General features: G+C 40.0%; 1 protein-coding gene across 10 annotated transcripts in view; it reads left to right on the top strand.

The window, feature by feature from the left end:
• RUFY3 (RUN and FYVE domain containing 3) overlaps positions 1 to 20,426 on the top strand; it is a 72,188-nt gene extending 51,762 nt beyond the window's left edge. For 3 of the 10 annotated variants that reach the window (XM_060779387.2, XM_060779386.2, XM_060779388.2), the window contains 12 exons: positions 427 to 492; positions 589 to 658; positions 1,689 to 1,781; positions 3,270 to 3,356; positions 3,977 to 4,144; positions 5,448 to 5,545; positions 11,941 to 12,060; positions 14,560 to 14,683; positions 15,274 to 15,353; positions 17,255 to 17,282; positions 18,603 to 18,677; positions 19,686 to 20,426. In XM_060779387.2, the coding sequence (XP_060635370.2) occupies positions 427 to 492; positions 589 to 658; positions 1,689 to 1,781; positions 3,270 to 3,356; positions 3,977 to 4,144; positions 5,448 to 5,545; positions 11,941 to 12,060; positions 14,560 to 14,683; positions 15,274 to 15,353; positions 17,255 to 17,282; positions 18,603 to 18,677; positions 19,686 to 19,829 (1,153 nt within the window). In that variant the 3' untranslated portion in view covers positions 19,830 to 20,426. Of the gene's footprint in view, positions 1 to 426; positions 493 to 588; positions 659 to 1,688; positions 1,782 to 3,269; positions 3,357 to 3,976; positions 4,145 to 5,447; positions 5,546 to 8,431; positions 11,745 to 11,940; positions 12,087 to 14,559; positions 14,684 to 15,273; positions 15,354 to 17,254; positions 17,283 to 18,602; positions 18,678 to 19,685 lie in introns of those variants that run through there. The other 7 variants (XM_060779389.2, XM_060779391.2, XM_060779390.2 and 4 more) reach the window with 3 other exon arrangements.
• Positions 20,427 to 22,424: the final 1,998 nt, after the last annotated feature.

Here is a 22,424-nt window from a genome sequence, read left to right as displayed (position 1 = left end):
TTTTTAAGATTATGATGGTGGTGCTATTTGTTAAAAGACCCCCCCCCCCCTTCCTGCTTTTCTGGCCTGTTATTTCATTGCTCAGTTATTTGTTTCTCAGTTGCAGCATATCTAGAGAATGCACAATTATGCTTTGTCAATTGTAACATCATATCAGACCGTTTCTGATATGTGTCTTCTAATTCTGGCTTGTTGCCTTACTGACAAATCATTATATATGAATTCAAATGGCACCAAACTATTCTGTCTTCTATAAACATGATTTGATGTAATAACTGGGTTTTTGTGGGATTTGGTCATAGACTTTATTAGCAGTCATTGCTTTTTTCATCGTTAACAATATATTATACTCAATTGATTCACTCCCTCCTCACACTCTTGTGATTTAGCTACCAATGTTTAATATTCATTGTGTGTTGTTTCCAGAGATGGTCAAATTACAGCAATTCTGGACCAGAAGAATTATGTAGAAGAGCTCAATAGACATTTAAGGTAAAGAGTGAGTTCCTTCAGATTATGATCAGTAAAATTGTTGATCAAATAATGCTTGAATTTTTAAATTTTAATATAATTACTGTCCTTTGACAGTGCCACAGTCAACAATCTGCAAGCAAAGGTTGATGCTTTAGAAAAATCCAACACAAAGCTTACTGAAGAGGTATGTAGATGTCAAACAAACATTCCTTTTATTCTTCTTTAGGTAAAACAATTTTTGATCATTAGGCAAATTAAACAGTACAACAGAGAACTTTATAAAATAGAAATAGGCACTGTTCTTCAAGATTCCTGTTAGTATGCTTGTTTAGATGTGTTGATCATCTAAATTAGTGGTTTTTCACCTGTGGGTCCCCAGATGTTTTGGCCTTCAACCCCTAGAAATCCCAACAGCTGGTAAATTAGCTGGGATTTCTGGGGGTTGAAGGCCAAAACACCTGGAGATCCACAGGTTGAGAACCACTGATGATTATTCTTTAAAAGTAAACCCTTGACATTTGACTTCTAATAAAATGCAAACTGAATAACTATTAAAGTGAGGAATCTCATCTGACCTGTGGTAGGAATAACAAATGTAGAATTTAGCAGAGATCCACGCCATTGAAATATAAATCAGTGTCTCCTTGTGAGAATGTGAGCACATTAGTCTGAAGAGTGTGTGCAGCTTATGGACAGGATTCAATAGTGGATTTTGTTCCCTCTATACATCCCAAGGCACTGGCTCTGGAGAACCAGAAAGTCCTCTAGAGATGCTTTTCAGGCAGTTGAAAGTTGCAGAAAGGTGTAATAAGAGGTTGTGGATGGGCCTGCCAAGAGAGACACCTTTTCTTGTCAGATAATCAGGTACATGGAGGTTCAGATTAATTGAGGTTAAGGCAGGGCCATCTTTGGATTTCCTTTTGGGTGGTGACCATTAAGAACCACCAGAACCAAAATCATTCTTGCCGATCCCATCATAACTCTGTTCTACTGGCCAACTTCTGTAACTATACAATTATGGGAGGATAAGTTGACATATGGCACATCATGCAATGGCTGCTTTTGGATCCCTGTGGTCTAAGTCTTGTTCTTTATCCAGTACATCATACAAGCTACCTAGGTACAATCTTTTAACAAACCACTACCAAAAATGTATCAGAAATACTTTTAAAAATATATTTTTAAACTTCTTCCATTTTTGTTGGCATACACAGCTCGCTGTTGCAAATAATAGAATTATAACACTGCAAGAAGACATGGAGCGAGTGAAAGAAGAGAGTTCTTTTATTTTGGAATCAAACAGAAAGGTCAGTGACTATATGCGAGCTGTCTAACTATAGAAAGCTTTCTCCTTCCTCCCCTCTTTATTGCATGCATCATATTTGGCTTCTTTAATCTGTAGGAACCTCAGTTGTTGTTACTGCTTTCTGGTTATGAAAGACTATTAAGTGTTTTGTTTATGTGTGGATATATATGTATGATAAGAATGTATACCATTGTGTAAGATCCTGCAAAAAACTGTACTTCATGGATTTTTGGCCTCTCATCACTTCCTGCTTTATTCAAATGGGAAGATAACTTCATTGTAAAATAAATTCCTATTTGATAGTACACTTAATGTTTCAACTTTTTAAACATATTTCCATCTAAACATATACACTGTCAGTTTACTCAAAGTTTACTAAATACAAGTATGCCTAGACAGAGCAACAAAGACACTTACTTTTTTCAAAGTAAACATTAGGTATGGAAATGTACCCATAAAAGAATTACAGAATTTGTGCAATTTTTTTTAGAAGGACAATGAATAATTTGGAATGATGAATCCTCGGATAATACATTCCCAATGTGTGCACTCTTCTTTCAGTGTACTGTTCCAATGTTGTATTGCTAAATTTAGTATGTGAAAGTGAAAACCTGGCTTTGGCGTCAAGCCTTTGCAGATTAATTATAGTGCAATGATTGCTACAGAATATGTCCAATGATTTTTGGAACAGCCATGGATGGCATGACTTTAATCGTGAATGCAATATTTTTATATGTTTTAATGTGCTTTAATTTTAATGTTTAATTTTAACTTAAATGTATTTTAATTGTATGTTGTTCAAAGGCATTCAGTAGTTTCCTATATGTAAGCCGCCTTGAGTCCTCTTCAGGGTAGAGAAAGGCAGGATATAAATAGAGTAAACAAAAGAAATATTTAGAGTTCACACAAAGAGGCACACAACAAATGTTTTAGCCCATATCAATATTAAGCCTCATATGTTGGTAGTGGTGTGGATTAATTATGGATTTGGGAAATTATTTTCTAACGAACACATGATATGTGAAAAAGACTTTACAGTCTATTTACTTAATAAAATCTATTCTTATGTAAAATACAGAATGTGAATAAATCGTCTTACAAAATTGGGGTTCTTTTTGTGGTCTCTGTGATTGACACAGATGGAGTTTATGGCACGTGCATAGTGAATCATTTGGAACTTTTTAGAGTTGTAACTTAAGCATTTTGGCGGTAGCTCTTCCGCTCCTGTTCCATGTTACAAACCTGATTCTTGTTCATTCCCTCAGTTCCTTTGTATTTGCAGCAGCATTGGGGGAGCTATTGGTGATCTGTTCACTTATTTGTGGCTGCACTTCTGGTTTGTATTCTTTTGGGGCTTGGAATTGCTATCTCCAGTGCCTATTCAGATTAGTCATAATTCTGCATAGAGAAGAGTTTATAGTTGCATTACTTAATAATTGTATTATTTGCCAATTAACAAGATTTGGTTTTCTGATCTTCTGATGAACAGCAAGCGCCTAAGCAAGAGAGAACATCAGATGGACAGGCCCTTAGTGAAGCACGGAAACAGTTGAAGGAGGAAACACAGCTGCGGTTGGTAAGTAGAATAGCGACCCACTCTTCTTTTTTAGGAAACCTGTGGGTTTTGTGCTGCTTTTTCCATAGTGAAGAATACGTTTTTGTACCATGCCATGGAAAGCTATATCACCACCACCTCATGGAGTTCTATCTTCCATGCCACTTCTGCTGCGTTGGCACATGTTTAGCATCAAGCAGCTCAATTTAAGATTCAGCTAGACAGCATCCTGCACCATAAGCATTTTTTTTCCTATCTCCTAGCAGAAGATCCACAATACTAGCCACAATAAAATTTAGTTGTATATGTTTTTGTTGATAAGACTCTTAGTAATTATTGTGTAATTAAGATGGTATATGAAAAAATACCATCTTTTGAGAGGAGAGATCAGCAAGTATTTTGTAAAATGGGATGCAAGATGGAAATTTGGCTTTCCTTTAAGGCCAGTAATGTAACATAGAATAGATGCAGTGGCCTCATCTTGGAAAGTGCCTTTCTGAAAGAAAACAAGAAGAAGTCAGAGTGTTGGGTTTTTTCCCCCTTGCTACAGGAGTAGCCAAATTCCGTGATTATGATAAGGTAGCTTTTTTCATAGCTTCCAAATAACACATGTCTTTTGTGTCTGTGTTTGTATGTTTTAGGATGTGGAAAAAGAACTTGAAGTACAAATTGGAATGAGACAAGAGATGGAACTAGCCATGAAGATGCTGGAAAAAGATGTTTGTGAGAAACAAGATGCACTGGTGGCACTCAGGCAGCAGCTGGATGATCTCAGGGCCCTAAAACTTGAACTTTCTTTCAAGCTGCAGGTACAGTGAATGTAATGTGCCCTCAATATAACTTTGGCTTCTGGGGACCTCCTAAAACCTGGGTTATCAACCACTTGTATCTTGGGGCATTCATAGCTTCTTTGCTTGAATCTATCCACCCGCAATACAGTCTTTTACCACTTTCCCAATCATCTCCAGTGGCTCATGTCATATGATATGACCTTGGCTTCTTGTGAAGGTTATAATAATAATAATAATAATAATAATAATAATCTTTTATTTATACCCCGCTACCATCTCCCGCAGGACTCGGTGTGGCTTACAAGAGTCCGAGCCCAAAATAGATCAAAACAAAAAATATAACCACAACAATACAATACAGCAATAAATAACTAATAGCAAAGCAAAGACAATAACAAAATATCACGACGCAATTTAAAAACCTGGCAGGGCCAATGTAAAGATTAATTTTTTAAAAAAAAAATGCTGGGCATGACCAGGTGAAAAAGGATGGATATTTTGGGGGGTAAGTGGGTGTGCAGACACTTCTAACTCTCTCGTAAAGTGCATTTGGGACATATTGCTTGGGATTCTTTAATCTGAGAAGGCACACTGGAACATGTTTTCAAGCTCCTTCTGAAGACTGCCAATGTTGGGGCATGCCTGATGTCCTTGGGGAGGGAGTTCCAGAGTCTTGGGGCCACCACCGAGAAGGCCCTTTCCCTCGTTCCCACCAATCGCGCTTAGGTCTTGATTTGCTCTTGAACCGATTTCTGATTTTCATAGAGGTTTCCCCCCAGTACCATGTTTCAAATGGATTGAATTTCTTCTAGTTAGCATTCACACAGAGAAAACAGGATCATATTAGCTGCTAGGTACTTTGCTTCCTTTGCTTATCCTTGTGGAAATTGTGCTGTGTTATAATGCAGAGATGGCTAACATGAGTTTAACCCACCTCTGCTCCATAATATGTGCAATCTGTAAATGGGGAAAAATGGTATTCACCATCAATGTTTAAACAAGTTTGTCAAATGTGGACACCTCCCTGTTTGTGTAAGCTAATTTTTAAAAATGTGACAAGAGAAGGGATCAAAATGGATATATTTGTGGGAAGTGGGTTTAATTATAAACTAGGATAACAATTACCAGAAAAATTTACGTTGTTTCCCTGTGTTTATACTCTTGGTTTCAGTCTCTTCTTCTACCAAGTCTGGTATTCATGTGTTGTTGATAGTGATACAGAGTGATTTTGAACGTGTACATATTTACACAAACTAAGATATAAATCTAGATTTTTCTGTACTGATTCCTGAGGGTGATGTTGTGGCCTTTTGCCTTTTAGAGTTCAGACCTGGGAGTGAAACAGAAGAGCGAACTGAATAGCCGCTTGGAGGAGAAGACAAATCAGATGGCTGCTACCATTAAACTTCTTGAACAAAGGTAAAATTGGAAGTTGCTTATTTAAGCAAAGTTATAACTGTATGCCACTGTCAGTTTTGCATTTTTTAGATATGGAGATAAATAATGTAGGATATTTGAGAAATGTTTTAAGCACAAGGTGCAACAAGGTCCAGTAGCTTAGAAGTACTTTACTTTAATGCAGGGGGTCTCAACCTGTGGGTCCCCAGATATTTTGGCCTTCAATTCCCAGAAATCCTAACAACTGGTAAACTGGCTGGGATTTCTGGGAGTTGTAGGCCAAAATACCTGGGGACTCACAGGTTGAGAACCACTGCTTTAAAGAGAACATGGTGTGCTCGCCCATACCATTTCCACATAATAGCCTTCACAGAGCTCAAATTTTACAGTGAATTTGATAGTTGCTTAATACATGACCCATCATTAAAAAGAAAAAGATTCTATAAGTGCTCCTAAGTAGGGATGAAGCCATGTGGCAACTATGTTCTGTGCTACAGATATTATTCGTAATTTAAACGGGTTCTCCTGGGGCAAGTTGTATCTAATGGGATGATCAACTCTTAACTTGTGGGCATTTGCAAGCTCCACCTAGACCGCTGCAGTTTTTCTGCTTTGCGAACTATCTATAACAGTCCTAAATGAGAGAAGGTATGATTGTTACTCAACTATGATGCTTTGCCATTTATATAGAGCATATGTTAATTTGGAATTTTAAAATTTTTTGCCCTGTTTCCATTCTAACTTGAGGCTCATAGTTTGGTGACAGGGTTTTGCCATATCAGATTAAAATAAAATGGCAAGCAGGAAGCTAATGGCATGGAAGGCACTACAGACTTGGTTGCTATGAGTTTTCCAGGCTGTATGGCCATGTTCCAAAAGCATTTTCTCCTGACGTTTCACCCACATCTATGGCAGGCACCCTCAGAGGATCCTCACAACCTCTGAGGATGCCTGCCATAGATGTGGGTGAAACGTCATGAGAGAATGCTTCTGGAACATGGTCATACATCCCGGAAAACTCACAGCAACCCAGTGATTCAGGCCATGAAAGCCTTCGACACTGCAGTGCAGACTACTTCAACCAGAGAAGTGAGCCATAACAGAGCACTTGATGAACCAACCTGGACACAGCATATTATTTGAGAACACATACATGCTGGACCACTCTAACAACAGTCAGATTACACAGAAAAGCTATTGAAATCTACATGCATGTGGACAATTTTAACAGAAAGGAGAAAACCATGAAAATGAACAAAATCTGGCTACCAGTATTAAAAAAACTCAAAAATTGGGACAATAAATAAAGAACAATACTCAAAAAACAGGGGAATTCCAGACAGGAAACAACCAGAGCCAGCTAATCACTTCCCAACAAAGGATTCCCCAGGGAGGAAGCAGCCAAGCTTTGAAGCTGCATGGTTATTCAGTGCTAATCAAGGTGATCAATTACAACATTCACCTCCCTCAAACAGACAAAAGTTCTTTCTCCCACCCTGGACATTCCACAGATATATAAACTTCCACTTGCTTAGTTTCCAACAAACCTCTCAAACTCTGAGTATGCCTGCCATAGATGTGGGCGAAACGTCAGGAGAGAGTGCTTCTGGAACATGGCCATAGAGCCCGGAAAACTCACATTAACCCACTAATGACTATTGTCACACGTTGCACAGTGAGTCCCGCAAAGCTAAACTGTTTTGTGACTAAATGTAAAATGTTCTGATGGAAATGGAGTACTTAAATACAGATTCTACTTGTTTCATTAAATGAAGCAGTGGTTTTAGATCTATGGATGACGGGAAGAAGATGCTAAAATTACACAGATGTAGCAAAGTTGTACAAATAGTTACACAGATTTAATTATTGTTAAGAAATGCACAGAAGTATTTTCCAGCATCTTATTTGTGCAATGAAGAGAGATTGCCTGGACTGATTATCTCACACAGAGTTACTGACCTCAGTTTCTTAACAGGCTTCAGAAATTTCAGTTCTAGAAATACAATTCCCTTTCAGAAGACATACAATAGTAATGAGTATCCTTGTATTGTCGAAGGCTTCCATGGCTGGAATCACTGGGTCGTTGTAGGTTTTTCAGGCTATATGGCCATGTTCTAGAAGCATTCTCTCCTGATGTTTCACCCGCACCTACGGCAGGCATGCTCAGAGAATGTGAGGTCTGTTGGAACTAGGAAATTTGGGTTTATATATCTGTGGAATGAAAAAAAACCCTGTCTGTTGGAGCTAGGTGCGAATATACAGATATATAAACCCAAATTTCCTAGTTCCAATAGACCTCACAACCTCTGAGGATGCCTGCTGTAGGTGCGGATGAAACGTCAGGAGAGAATGTGTCTAGAACATGGCCATATAGCCTGAAAAACCTACAACAACCCAATGATATTTATTTATTTTGTGACAAAAGCTTTACATAAATAAATTAGCATAAAACTGGTAAAAGGTAACACAAGTGGTTAAATAATTTTAGACCAAAAACGGGCAATAGCGACTGCATTGTCTGTAGCTTTAAACAGTTCTTCCTCTGTTCACGAGACAGGGCATTATGGGCAAGCATACAGATGCTGAGTTTGTTCTGCTTCATAGTCGCACAAGGTGGAGGATTCATCTAGGTATCCTATGGATAGTACGTTATCCTCATACACTCTGAACTTTCTAAAAAAAATCTGATGAAGCTGTATAGAAATGTCAATTACATTTTCTGCTTTTTAAAAAATGGAGCTCAGAAGTTCCTTCTTTATGTATTTACACTTGCATATTGCAATGTTTTAAAAGCACGGTGGCTGTCATGTATTGAATTAACGTGTGTTTTCTTCTACTGTCTATGTCCTCCCCACCTTCCCACCCCAATTCTCCCTATATCATTTCAACATCCCTTTTCTAATCTAGTGAAAAGGATTTGGTGAAACAGGCAAAAACCTTAAATAGTGCAGCAAATAGACTGATTCAGAAGCCCCATTAAGGCTTTTTAAAAAGAAAATGGTTGCAGCTGGTCACCTCACAACTCTGACATCTCTGCTCAGTTATGAGGGGAAAGCAAAAGGAGGTGGTTGAGAATGTTGATGTCAGGCTTAAATATTGTCACCCAAAGTTGACTTGGAATTTGGTGGATTTTTAAGTAAAAATGTTTTTGTTTGGAGGTAGAAAAAAAATAACCCATAATGTTCCTTTTTCCCTGTTATTTCTTGTTTAAATTTGACTAAACTGCAAAGTACTCCAGAAAATCATGTGTACCACTAGATTTGTGGCTCTGTGTGTACAATTGATACAAAAATGTATAATCTTGAAGGGATGTTGGGGAAAATGTGAACCTTCCCCAGGCCCATGTTCAAATTCATGGAAAATGAAGTTACTTCCCTTTGTTTACCTTGTTGTGTCATAGATGAAACACATAAAACAAACACAGAGGTTAAGAGCAGACAGTGACACCTTATTCTGTGGCTTTTTTTTTTGTTCCATGGGATATTAACCAGGACAAGCACACAACTAAGTTTAAGAAATTGCCATTGCAATGGTGTAGCCCTTGTTAAGCGGAGGCTTGTCTGCACTAAATAGTTTTCCAACTGAGATTTATCACAAACACAGATACATCGTAATTGTGTCTGATTCAAGGACTGCACAACCCCTGACTCCAGGGATGTGCTAGTTTCCAAGGACCATGATTAAAACTACTGATTTCAAGTTAGAATGAGTTATATGTACTCCTTTACACTTTTCACCTTCTTCCAATTGCATGGGAATGCAACAACGTCATTATTCCACTCTTTCTTCCAATACTCTTTTTTTTAAACCAACCTTCCCTTTCATCTCATAACAATTGTATTCTTTTGGTGTAATACACTATGCATGGATCTAAGACACATCCAGAGCAGCATAGAGGTAACATAATGCAAATAGTCGCAACCAAATCACTGGAAAACATCACTGGAAAGTTTTGCAGTGAAAGGACAAACTTCATAGTAAGCCAGTGCATTGAGGAAAAATAATGCATTCCTGACAGGTGATATGGACACACAATCCAGTTAATAGCTGTTAAACGGCAAACCCTTCGTTATCTTTACATTGCCTTCTACCTCTGCCTTTATTTTCATAAAAAGAAAAAGTGGTTCTTTCTGAAGAACTTCAGTGATAGGTATGGGTTTCCCTCTGTTCCAGTTTTAAATACAAGTTGGAGTTCTGTATTTTACAAAACAGTTCATTGTTGTTAGCTTTTTAAAACGAGGGATACGTGGGACTGAGAGTGATGTACTGCTGGTCAGTCGCTGACACAAAGCATCCACAACATACAACGACTTGGGTGTTCTTTGAAGTTGCCTTTGCTCTTGTTAATATTTGAGTCTTAAGTCCTTGGTTCAGGCAGGAGACCTGCTTAAGAGTTGTAGTGAGAAATCAATTGAAACCCATGAAGTCTAGGGAAAGCCTTTCTGCAACTCAAAACAAAACTGCTTTTCTATTTAGGATGAAATATTAGGGGTTTCGTTGCTGTGGCTGCCACAGTTCACAGCGCTATCCTCGCAACAGGTTTTAGTGTGTAGATAGTCATTTTGAATCCTTGTCAGGATACCCAAACTAAGCGGTTTCCCTCTTTCTTCAATTTAGGCTGTCCTTTTCCCCATTTTCTCCCAAATACTCCACTTGCTTTGTGTTTAAACTAAATGGGGAATGGAGAGAAAAATGCCTGTAATAAAGATGGGCAAACACCTACTGCTGCTACTAAAATCTGTAGGGCTGAGTTTAACTCTTTTATCAGTTGTAAACCTAGTTTTGCCTGAACAGCAAGATCTTTGGTTTGATTTTAAATAAGAACTCCGAAGGGTTGCACTTTGGGGCGCATGTTTCTAAACATATCCACTATATTTGTTGCAGAGTGAGGTTATTGAAATGACCAAATAGAATATTGTTAAGATTGTTACAAGGCCTCCCCCTGGCATTAGAATTAAACTTTTCAGATGACCAAAATCTATTTTGTAAGATCAGTGCACACATCTGGTTGAGAATCATGCTTCGTTTCCACCGGGTTACAGGCGAGCATGTCACTGGCAAACACTTGGGAAGAAGTTTCCCTTCCCAAATAAGCTGCTTTGAAAACATAACCTGTAATCCCATTTATTTGAAACATACTTGAAGTCAGGCTTTGAAAAACACATTATCAGCTGTGAGAAGTCAGGTACTTACCAGTGGGATATGAAGAATCCTCATTTCAGTGAGAAAGAGCAGATCTTACAAATGGAAACAGCCCAAATGTTTCCTATCTCCATCTTGGAAAAAACTGGATCAGATCTGGTTGGAGAAGAAGAATTGCTGTTTTGCTGGTGGTCTTGGACTGGAGGTTTGGCACCAGTGGTCCTCCTCTTCCCCAGATATTTTGATTTGGATTCGTACAATATTGCTTGAGAAGGAAAGGAGTAGTTTGGACATCCAATTAGGCATCTGGTACAATTCTCCATGTTTTTCGAGACATTGAGAGACATTGGTATTGGTTTTGAAGGAAAGTGATAGCCCTATAGCAGTAGTTTTCAACCTGTGGGTCCCCAGGCGTTTTGGCCTACAACTCCCAGAAACCCCAGCCAGTTTACCAACTGTTAGGAATTCTGGGAGTTGAAGGACAAAACACCTGGGGACCCACAGGTTGAGAACCACTTCTGGCCCAGTCTAGTTATAAGAGCATGTCACATACCTGACTGAGCATTGAAGCAGCCTCAATATGGCATTTTAGTCAGGTGTAGATACCTTCAGGTTTTTGCTGAGAGCTTTCTTCTACCTGCTCACTCTCCAGTTAAGCCATCGTGGTGCTCATTTGTCACATGGCTAGTGAACACACCTGTAATCCCAAACCAATCCCTCTATAGTTAAGGTATGCTCCCATCTTGGTTCCCCTTGCAGCTATTCCTCAAGTATCCTGGGAAGCTGAAATCTTTATCCATGACTTTGTATTTGATCTGAAGCCCTGTGTGCTTAATGATGTAACAGTTGTGGAAAGAGACCAGACAAATGCACTAATTCCTTAATATAGTAGGTACCCCCATGATGCAAGTTCCAGTTACTTGTATAAAGCTGCAGTGTAACGTAAATTTAAAAAGAAAACCTTACCAATACTGTGTACCTGAGATTTGCTTTGACTATGGATAACAGTGATGTTTTATGTTTATCATCTAATGACTGTAAACTGTAGTAATAGAACAATAAAACGTTGAAATTAGAAGCTTCTTCTGCCTGGTTCACCTACACTTTGGTTTTTCTTTAGATATGTTTTGTCCCTCATCCTTTCCCGTGCCCACGTATTTCCCCTCCATCTTTCACTGAGCTTGGTTTTTCCTTTTAATTTATTGTTTAAACTCAGTCTTCCTCCCCACCATGGCTTTTGTTTTTTATCACAAGTTCATGTGGCTCAAATCCAGATTGCAACTGACAGAGAGAGAGCGCCAGTCCCTGGAGGAGGACAATCGGCTCTTCAAGCAGGAGTTTGGGGATAAGATCAACAGCCTTCAGCTGGAAGTGGAGCAGCTCATCAAGCAGCGGTGAAGAGAACAGCCTGTTTGCGGGGGTATATTGTGCGGGATATTCCTGCTCATGGAGCACTGTTGCTTTTTTCCCAGGGTCACTTCCATCGCTATTGTAGTCTGTGACTTTACAAAAACTATATATATGCTTATTTGTGTAAGATCTTATGGCACCTGCTCCTCTGAATGGCCAACTGCCCAGGTCTGTAGGCCAAAGTGTCTATCCAAAAAGCAGTGTCCATAACTTTTAAGAATACTTTTCCATCTTCAACAGTGGTTTGTTGGAGCGAGTGGGCTTATTAACGAAAGGCCCTGCTCATAAATGCACAGTAGAGTAACTTGTCAGTAGCAGGGTGACCTAGCACCAATAGCCCAAAGTGATAAAAAGAACCAAAACACACAGACAAATATTATCTCTTCCTTAGGAGGCTTTTCTTTGTAGCAAAATTATATGGTTGCACTATTTACAAGAACAAGGTTTCCATGACACAAATAAAGTTCAACCTTCACATTGAAATTTCACACACGAGGCTTCTCTCACTCAGAGGTTTACTTCACACTCCTCAGGACAACACTAGCTTTGGCCTACTAACTCTAACATGCTTCAGCCTACTCACTCTTTTCAGGACGACACTAGCTTTGGCCCATTGACTCTTAACAGGCTTCGGCCTACTAACTCTTTCAGTGCTTGACTCACACTTTTGTAATAAAAAATACCCAGTTAATTTTTAATATTTCTGACAAATACTAAATATATTTTATTTATTTATTTAAAACATTTATATTCCACCCTTCTCATCCCGAAGGGGACTCAGAGCGGAGCACAGCATATACACGGCAAACATCCAATGCCTGGATACAATACATAAACATTAAAAAAAAAATCAAAATATTAAAATACACCATTTAAAATAACACCATTTAAAGCCATCCTAGCCATCCGCATCAAATCCATTTGGCCTGGTCATCTTTCCCACTGTGGCTTCATTGCCCTGTCCCGAAAGCTTGGTCCCACAGCCAAGTTTTTACCATCCTTCTAAAGGACAGGAGAGAGGGGGCCGACCTAATCTCACCAGGAAAGGATTCCATAGCTGGGGAGCAATCACCAAGAAGGTCCTGTCTCTCGTCCCCACCAATCGCGCCTGTGACAATGGCGGGATGGAAAGCAGAGCCTCCCCAGAGGATCTTAATCTCCGTGATGGTTCATAGGGGGAGATGTGTTCAGACAGGTAATTTGGGCCTTTCTGTGAGATCTTATGGCACCTTCTCCTCTGAATGGCCAACTGCCCAGATCTGTAAGTTGAAGTATCTATCCCAGAAGCAGTGTCCATGCATTTTAAGAATACTCCATCTTCAACAATGGTCTTTGTGCCCAGAGATCAGCTTTGCTTGTCATGCTTATGTCCAAGTCAAAACAGGGGCTAAATATCATAAACGGTGGCCATACAAATCGGTTTTTAAGTTACTTGCGCAATCATTAATCCGTCTGCATAGTACCCATGTATCGCTCATTTCGACCTTCTTTCTGTCTGGCTGATACAGTGGTTCCCAGCTTTTAACCCTTGAGGTGTGTGGGACTTCCAACTCCCAGAAGCACCAGCCATTTTGGCTAATTGTCAGGAATTTGGGGAGCTGAAATCCAAAACACCTGGAGGACAAAACACCTTGAAACCACTGGGCTGGTTTGTAAGGAAATCATAGGCTGTGTGTTAACAACCCTGTAGGACAGACATAGGCAAACTTCAGCCCTCCAAGTGTTTTGGACTTTAACTCCCACAATTGTGGGAGTTGAAATTCAAAACATCTAGAGGGCCGAAGTTTCTCATGCCTGCTGTAGGGAAACTGTCATTGATAAGGACTACTTCTCTGTACAGTGGAAACCATAGCCAAATGTTGATTTACAGGTCTGTAATAGTCTTACGCAAACTGCTTATGCATTTATTTACACACATTGATCATGTTGTGAAGCACATAATAGTAAAAAGGGAAAAAAAAGCAGCTCAGGAAAAGGAGAATTCTGAGCAGGTACCTGTTTCCTGCAATCAAGAGACAGAAATGAATGGCAAAGAAATGAATGTCATGATTTTGGGAAACATCTGGATTTGCTTCCTGTTGCAAAAAGGGAAGTTGGTAGGATGACCTATTGATACTTAAGCATTGCAAGTCTTTGTGCTCTTTAGTTATAAATTAGCATCTACCCAGTTCAGAAAAAAATATTGGAAGGTTATTTATTTATTTGCTTCACTTGTATACTGCTTTTCTCACCCCAGTGGTGGACTCAAAGTGGTTTTCAGCTTGGTTCGCAGCTAGGAGGTTTGCAGTTTGGAGGTAGTAATCTTGCAGTGTGTGTTCTTTCTCTAGTTAAAGTATTGTTTATTGAGGGAATATAATTTTTAAAAGCCTCCTCAGTAGCAACCAAGAAGGGGAAGACTTTTACTTCTTTCTATGTTCTTTATTGGGGGCTCAGATTACAATTTATTTCACTAACATGTTTTTTTCTCTCTGGGGTTACTTCAGGGGTCAACTTGAACTGGAACTGAAACGGGAACGAGACCGATGGTCACATTCCCGAAACAGAATTCAAGACAATAAAAACTTGCACATCCATAGCAAAGGATTCCATAAGACTGGAACACAAATAGTAATGTTTATTTTCTGTTTTTTCTCCTATGCTCACCTATGGTTTAATTTCAATTTCATTTTTAAGCCCAATGTTGTGATTTGCTTGTGCTTCTATTCATACCATTATCTGGCTATATTCTGGCTACCATTATCTGACTATATTCATACCATTATCTGGCTATAGTCCAGGCATGGGCAAATTTCGGCCCTCCAGGTGTTTTGGACTCCCAATTCCCACAATTCCTAACAGCCTACCGACTGTTGTGGGTGTTGAAGTCCAAAACACCTGCAGGGCCAAAGTTTGCCCATGGCTGCTGTACAGGTAATGCATACACTTGGCAATTCCAGTCATCAGTATCTCATGATGATCTTTGGTTCTTCCAGAATTAGTAGGCAGTTCCATGATAGCCATAATAAGCTTTAATATTGTTATATTGTTATATTAATTAATAATAGTAATTAATAATGTTAATTGGGACTCTTACTATTAACAGGAAACTCTGTGCTGTTAGAAAATGAGATAATTCAGGTCATTTAAACATGTAAAAACAAAATACGATGACAAAAGTGTTTCTTCATTAATTTCTGAATATTTTTCTATTTTGATAGGATGTAGGAAACAGATTCTTGGAAGGAGATTCTCAAAGGAGGATACCAGAAAAAGACGAGACAACATCTCACCCAAACAAGTATGAACTGTTTGAAATTAAATATATATATTTCCACAAAGATGACTTTTTGGATGACTATTGCTTCTGCCTGTATAGGAAATTGTTTCCCACATTTGATGCAGGGCTTTCTTGTAAGGTTGTGTAGACAGAGAAACTTCTAAGGGTTGGTAGCCAATAGATTATGAGTAGCACTTCTCTAGATATCTTTTCTGCTATCCTGAAACTTCACGTCCCTTTGGGAAAGGAACTTGCTATGTGATTTGGAGTGATTGGAGTGAATTGCATCTGCCTGTATCAGTGGTTCCCAACCTTTGGTCCTCCAGGTGTTTTGGACTGCAGCTTCCACAATTCCTAACAGCTGGTAAGAGGGTTGGGATTTCTGGGAGTTGAAATCCAAAACACCTGGAGAAACAAAGATTGGGAACCACTGCCTTATATAGACCACCTCACACACTATGAGCAGCGGAGGAGGCCTTGCTTTTGGTTTCACTCCTGTTACAAGCACAATTGATGGGAATGAGAGAGGGGGCTTTCTCTGTGATTGCTCCCTGCCCCTACAACTCGCTTCCTAAAGAAATAGACATGGTCCCTACCCTCCTCTCCTTCAAAAAACTTCTGAAAACACACCCATGTACCTTAACGTACGGAGAGGAGGAGTAGTAGTACATTTTATGGCTGCTACGGTCTATTTTGAATCACAACGAATGCTTGGCACATTTTGCAGTTCGGTCATTTTAATTATTCAGGATACATAATTTTGTGGGTTTATGTTTTATTGGTGTAATTACGTTTTATTTAAGTATTTGTATTTTGTATTATTTCATCTTAATTCTGTTTTGTAATAAGTTTGTTAATGTTTAATTTCCATTTTTCAATATTGTGTTTTTAATTATAGCATGGAATGTGTGCCTTTTATATGTATGTAAACTTCTCTGAGCCCCTTTGGGGAGAGAGGGCAGTCTAGAAAACAAGCATTATTATTATTATTATTATTATTATTATTATTATTATCTTGAATGGAAGTATTTTGATAGAGGTTTTGGAAACTTTTAAATGCTCAAGTTTCATATGTGAATAACAATTGTGAAAATCTCCGTTCGGCCCAAACACAATTCTCAGAGAAAGGTCATATTTGTTCAAGGGGCGTAGATGTCCTAGACGCAAGTGGTGAAAAGCAATGTGTGCTGTGGCAACACATTGCTTCATGAATATAATTGTGCTCCTAGTTTTAACAATTGTAGAAAGATGATTTCACTTTTGGAGTAGTTTTTTAGTAGAAATGATCTCCTTAGGTAATTGAAACCAGGTGTGTTCTGAGTGGTTTATGTTTGGAATTTGAGGGAGTTTATTGCCTATTGGGGCAAGTACAAATTCTCAAGTTCTTCCTTACAACTTTGTGTGTATTATTATAAGTGCCTTATTTAACTTATTACATGGAACCCCCGGTGGCGCAGTGGGTTAAACCCCTGTGCCGACAGAACTGAAGACTGACAGGTCGCAGGTTCAAATCTGGGGAGAGCGTGGATGAGCTCCCTCTATCAGCTCCAGCTCCTCACGCGGGGACATGAGAGAAGCCTCCTACAAGGATGGTAATACATCAACAACAATAACTTATTACATAGAGTTTTATTACGTTGTATCAAGTTTTGTTGTTTGGTTCGTATGATGATATGGCCTGAGGGCTAATCAATAATATTTATTTATTTATTTATTTATTTTACTGCAACTGTATGGATTTGCCCTTTGATAAAACGTTGGTTAAGGACCTGGGCAATCAAGTCCTATATATGTTTGAGGCATGTGGGTATAATACATAGCTCTGAAAGCAAAGTACTGTTACGAGAAATCAGAATATGCTTGATGGCCAATTGGTCCCAGTCAAGTTGCATGCTAAGTTAATGTCTTCGCTTCTTTTTCAGGGTACCTCATGGGCATCAAGAAGAGAATGTAAGCAATTCAGTTATTTTGGAAATGTGGAGTGGAATTGGGGAAATCTTTAAAAGTACTGAATTGCTAAAAAGCCCAGGCTGCAAGTTGGCCATTGTAGGATAATGTTGAAATATTTTGAGAAAATGTGTTACGTTGGGTTTTCATAGAATTAATGGCTTTGATTTTTCTGTTTTATGGGTTCCCAAGCTTGTTTAATTGCCTTATTTGGAATGGATGGCATGAAGTGAGAAATGGAATTTAACTTCTGTTAAAAAGTTGTTATGTTCTTTGTTTCTTCACTACATTGACTTACCATTTTTGCTACAACAATGTTGTGATCTCCTGAAAACTCAATTCAGTGCATGTATTACAACATTTTATAATATTAACATCAGTTTCATATGTCAAGTATTTACAAGGAGTACTAAGAAATTAATCCTTGAATTTATCTAGTCTTTTAAAGGAGTCCCCAGTGGCGCAGTGGGTTAAAACCTTGTGCCGGCAGGACTGCTGACCAACAGGTCAGTGGTTCGGATCTGGGGAAAGCATGTTGAGCTCCCTCTGTCGAGCTCTAGCTTCTCATGTGTGGACATGAGAGAAGCCTCCCACAAGGATGGTAAAACATCAAACATCAGGGCTCCCTCTAGGCAATGTCCTTGCAGAGGGCCAATTCTCCCACACCAGAAGCGCCTTGCAGTTTCTCAAGTCACTCCTGACACACACACACACACACACACACACACACAAACTGCTCTTTTTATTTTTAAAAAATATAGCCAATTTCAATAATCATCACTATCAAATTGATAGGAGATGGTGAAAAATTAGTCTGTCTCCAAATTTTGAAGGATTGCTACTTGTTCAATCTTTTGCTGTCAGAGGAGCATTGAATCCCAAATCATTTGGTGGCCCAGATTTCCCAGCCATAAATTGATGCAGATGAAGTGCTTTGAATGTTTAAAAGTATTATCTAAATATTGAATATTACTGTTATTTATTACGAGTTTTGATTTGGAATTTCTAAGCATAGGCTTGCAAAGGGAAGTGCAAGTGATGAATTTGCAGCCTGGTCAGCACATAAAAATACTCCTTAGTTTGGGAGGGCTTTAGCAAATTGAAACGAAAATCATAAAGTTGGTCAGAAAACATTAAGCAGTGGTTCTCAACCTGTGGGACCCCAGGTGTTTTGGCCTACAACTCCCAGAAATCCCAGCCAGTTTAACAGCTGTTAGGATTTCTGGTAGTTGAAGGCCAAAACATCTGGGGACCCAAAGGTTGAGAACCACTGCGTTACAGCCTTAATGCAGTTAAATGAGAAACATGTATTTAATGTTCTAGGAGCAAATTCCTGCCCCTGGAAAGTTAGAACCCTGTCAACTTTGTCAAGAGGAAAGCACTCGGAGCAAAAGAAAGGTAAATACAAATCGAGTGGTTCAGCTGCTTCACCTTCTGCTTCTAATCTGTAGATTGCAGCCCATGAGCTAATTTGTTCATTGCAATTTGGGGATGGGGACTACTATTATTTTCCCCTATTTTTCAGCTGTTGCTTGAGTAGGACTCTCAATCTGTTCTACAGGGCTCTGTTTTAATACTGCAATGAATTTGCTTTCATTGTATTGTGTCATGTTTATTGTTAACCACCTAGAGCTGCTATATTGGGAGAAAGATGGGGTAAAAATACAGTAAAAAAATAAGGCTGAGAGGCAGTTGTTACCCAGCCTGGGTCTTAAAGTAGAGTAGGCTTGAATGAATAAACCCAAGCTTTGAGCATTTTGTGATGCCCTCTTCTACCTTGTCACTGTGGAGCCCCCAGTGGCACAGTGGGTTAAACCCCTGTTCTGGCAGGACTGATGACCGACAGGTCGCAGGTTCGAATCTGGGGAGAGGCGGATGAGCTCCCTCTATCAGCTCCAGCTCCTCATATGGGGACATGAGAGAAGCCTCCCACAAGGATGATAAAAACATCAAATCATCTGGGTGTCCCCTGGGCAACGTCCTTGTGGATGGCCAATTCTCTCACACCAGAAGCGACTTGCAGTTTCTCAAGTCTCTCCTGACACGACAAAAAAAAAAAAACTGTGGAAGTATGCATTTCTTGTTCTGTTTTTTAGCCATAGGATTTTCCTACATTGGTAGGGGGAAATAAGGAGAGAGAACCCTATGGCCCAAGAAATAGGTCAGGCACAGGTGAACTTCAGCCCTCCAGGTGTTTTGGACTTTCACTCCCAGAGTTGTGGGAGCTGAAGTCCAAAACAACCTGGAAGGCTGAAGTCTGTCCATGCCTGCATTAGGTGAAAATAATTCTTTTTCTTCTTCTTCTTTTTCGTATCTCACTTTTTCCTCTGCAGTACAAATAATAGACTTTGTGTGTGACTGAATTAAAGATTGCTTTGATTCTTCTCTCTCTCTCTCTCTGTTCAGAATATATGCAAGAACTGCAGTGGAGTCTTCTGTGAAGATTGCTCAGCAAATGAACTCCCCCTTCCCTCCAGCATCAACCCAGAGTGTGTCTGCAACCAATGCCACAAGCATTTGATACAGCAATATTCTGCAAGTCCCTCCTAGGGCTCCCAGTGGAGGGAAAGAGCGGTTCCATCAATTGATTTCTGCCAGCTTGCTCCGATTCTGAAACACTGCAGCTTCTCATTACAGACAGAGCTGTTTGGATTTCTTTTTCAAAGAAAAGTTACAAGTTGTGAGAGCCTGGATGTGAATGATTGACAAATCAGTTTTAACTGTAAACATGGAAGGCTTCACACAGCTCTTTTGAAGATGTACAGTGTTTGCTATGGGTTGTGCAATTCTAGCCTACTTTTGTTAGAAGGAAGCGTGGCATGGCTTCCATTTTTGCAAACTGGAAGGGGGTTGTTTCTGTATTAGTTTGGACCAGGCATGGGCAAACTTCAGTCCTCTAGGTGTTTTGGACTTCAATTCTCACTCACAGCGCCGAAGAGCTGGTGGGCTGTTGGGAATTATGGGAGCTGCAATCCAAAACACCAGAAGGGTTGAAGTTCACCCATGCCTGTTATACAGCTTGCTTGTATTGTGCTCTGAATTGCACCTTATTCTCCAGAAGAGACAAATGGAGCATGCTGCCTGCATTTTAGTCCAAAGCAGGCATCGTCAAACTGAGGCCCTCCAACTGTTTGGGCCTCCAACTCCCAGAAGTCCCTATTACAGTGGTTCTCAACCTGTGGGTCCCCAGATGTTTTAGCCTTCAACTCAGAAATTCTTACAGCTGGTAAACTGGATGGGGTTTCTGGGAGTTGTAGGCCTAGACACCTGGGGACCCACAGGTTGAGAAAAACTGCAATAGGGACTTCTGGGAGTTGGAGGCCCAAACAGCTGGTGGGCTGCAGTTTTGAGGATGCCTGCCTAAAGCAAGGCCTTCCAGGGGTGGTTAGACTGCAGCTCCCATCATTCAGTATACTAGCTTAGGGAGTTACAGTTACACAGCATCTGGAAATCCACTTCAGATAATTTGTGTGTGGGGGGAGTGCAATATGTCTAAAACTTCAGGAATCTCTGCAACATCTGGGCATGTGTGGAAACAAAATAAAAGCAATTTCCTAGCCAAACAGGAAGAAATGTCCCAAGCAGTTTTTTTAGTTTCTTTTTCTGCATCCTTGTTCATGCTTTATATATGTGGCTTTTTTTAAAAAAAAAATATTACCAAGATCTTTGAAAGAAAATACTTGATGTCTAAAATAGAACTACACTGCACTCTTAAAAGTCTACAACTCAAGGAAATTGTGGCAGTTTTTCTGTACTTCCTAGTAACGTTTTTGGACATCTGTTCCTACAGACCACCCCAAAAGGCAACAGATTGTAAACATCTTGAACCAAAAGAAAGGAAATTGAATTCTAAATATTTAAATAAGGAAAATGAATGAATGAATGAATATATATATAAATAAAAAATAAAGAATGGTTCATTCATGACATAGAGGTGAATGATATAATAGGACCATTCCGTTGTGTACATTTTGGCTCATGCTGACACTTTACCTGTATAGTGATAGATTCTGGGAAACCTGGCAGTGTGTTGTGTGAATATATTATTTATTTTTATTTATTTACTTTGCTTATATACCGCTGTATCTCAAGCCCGAAGGCGACTCACAGCGGTTCACAAACAGTAAAAACAGTAGAAACAGCAGTGGTTCCATACAACATATAACAATTGACTTAACACATCTATATATATAAATTTGTTAGGGGCATCCAACGAGGAAACAAAACTCAAAAACCCCCCAACGAAACTTAACCAAAATTCCCATGCCCATAACACAACCCACAAGGTACAAACATATCTACTCAAAATGAAAAACAACACAACAACACACTCACAAAACGGCAAAACAACAAAACTCAAAAAAACCCCAACGAAACTTAACCAAAATCCCCGTGCCCATAACACAACCCACAAGGTACAAACATATCTACTCAAAATGAAAAACAACACAACAACACACTCACAAAACGGCAAAATAACAAAACTCAAAAATCCCCCAATGAAACTTAACCAAAATCCCCGTGCCCATAACACAACCCACAAGGTACAAACATATCTACTCAAAATGAAAAACAACACAACAACACACTCACAAAACGGCAAAACAACTGAGCATGCGCATTGGCGCCCAGCCGCAAGTTCCCTGGCGCGCGCACATGGCCTTCCGGCCAACGTTCCCTCTGCGGAAACCATGCCCACTCCAAGCCCCGCGGCGCCGCTTCCCGCACACACACACACCCTGCTGCACACACACACGAAACCCCACGCTCCATCACTCCCCCCGCCGCCGCATACACACACGCAACCCCACTCCCCCGCCGCCACACACACACACGCAACCCCACGTTCCATCACTCCCCCCGCCGCCGCACACACACGCAACCCCACTCCCCCCGCCGCCACACACACACGCAACCCCACGCTCCATCACTCCCCCCGCCGCCGCATACACACACGCAACCCCACTCCCCCCGCCACCACACACACACGCAACCCCACGCTCCATCACTCCCCCCACCGCCGCACACACACGCAACCCCACTCCCCCCGCCGCCGCACACACACACGCAACCCCACGCTCCATCACTCCCCTGCCCCAATCTTACCTCCTTTTACTTCACGCCACCTTCAAACCCCACCCCGCC

Source organism: Anolis sagrei, chromosome 5 (genome assembly GCF_037176765.1).
Source record: "Anolis sagrei isolate rAnoSag1 chromosome 5, rAnoSag1.mat, whole genome shotgun sequence".
NCBI classification, from domain to species: domain Eukaryota; kingdom Metazoa; phylum Chordata; class Lepidosauria; order Squamata; family Dactyloidae; genus Anolis; species Anolis sagrei.
The sequence above is the reverse complement of the archived record's forward strand: the minus strand, read 5'-3'. Positions and strand labels throughout refer to the sequence as shown.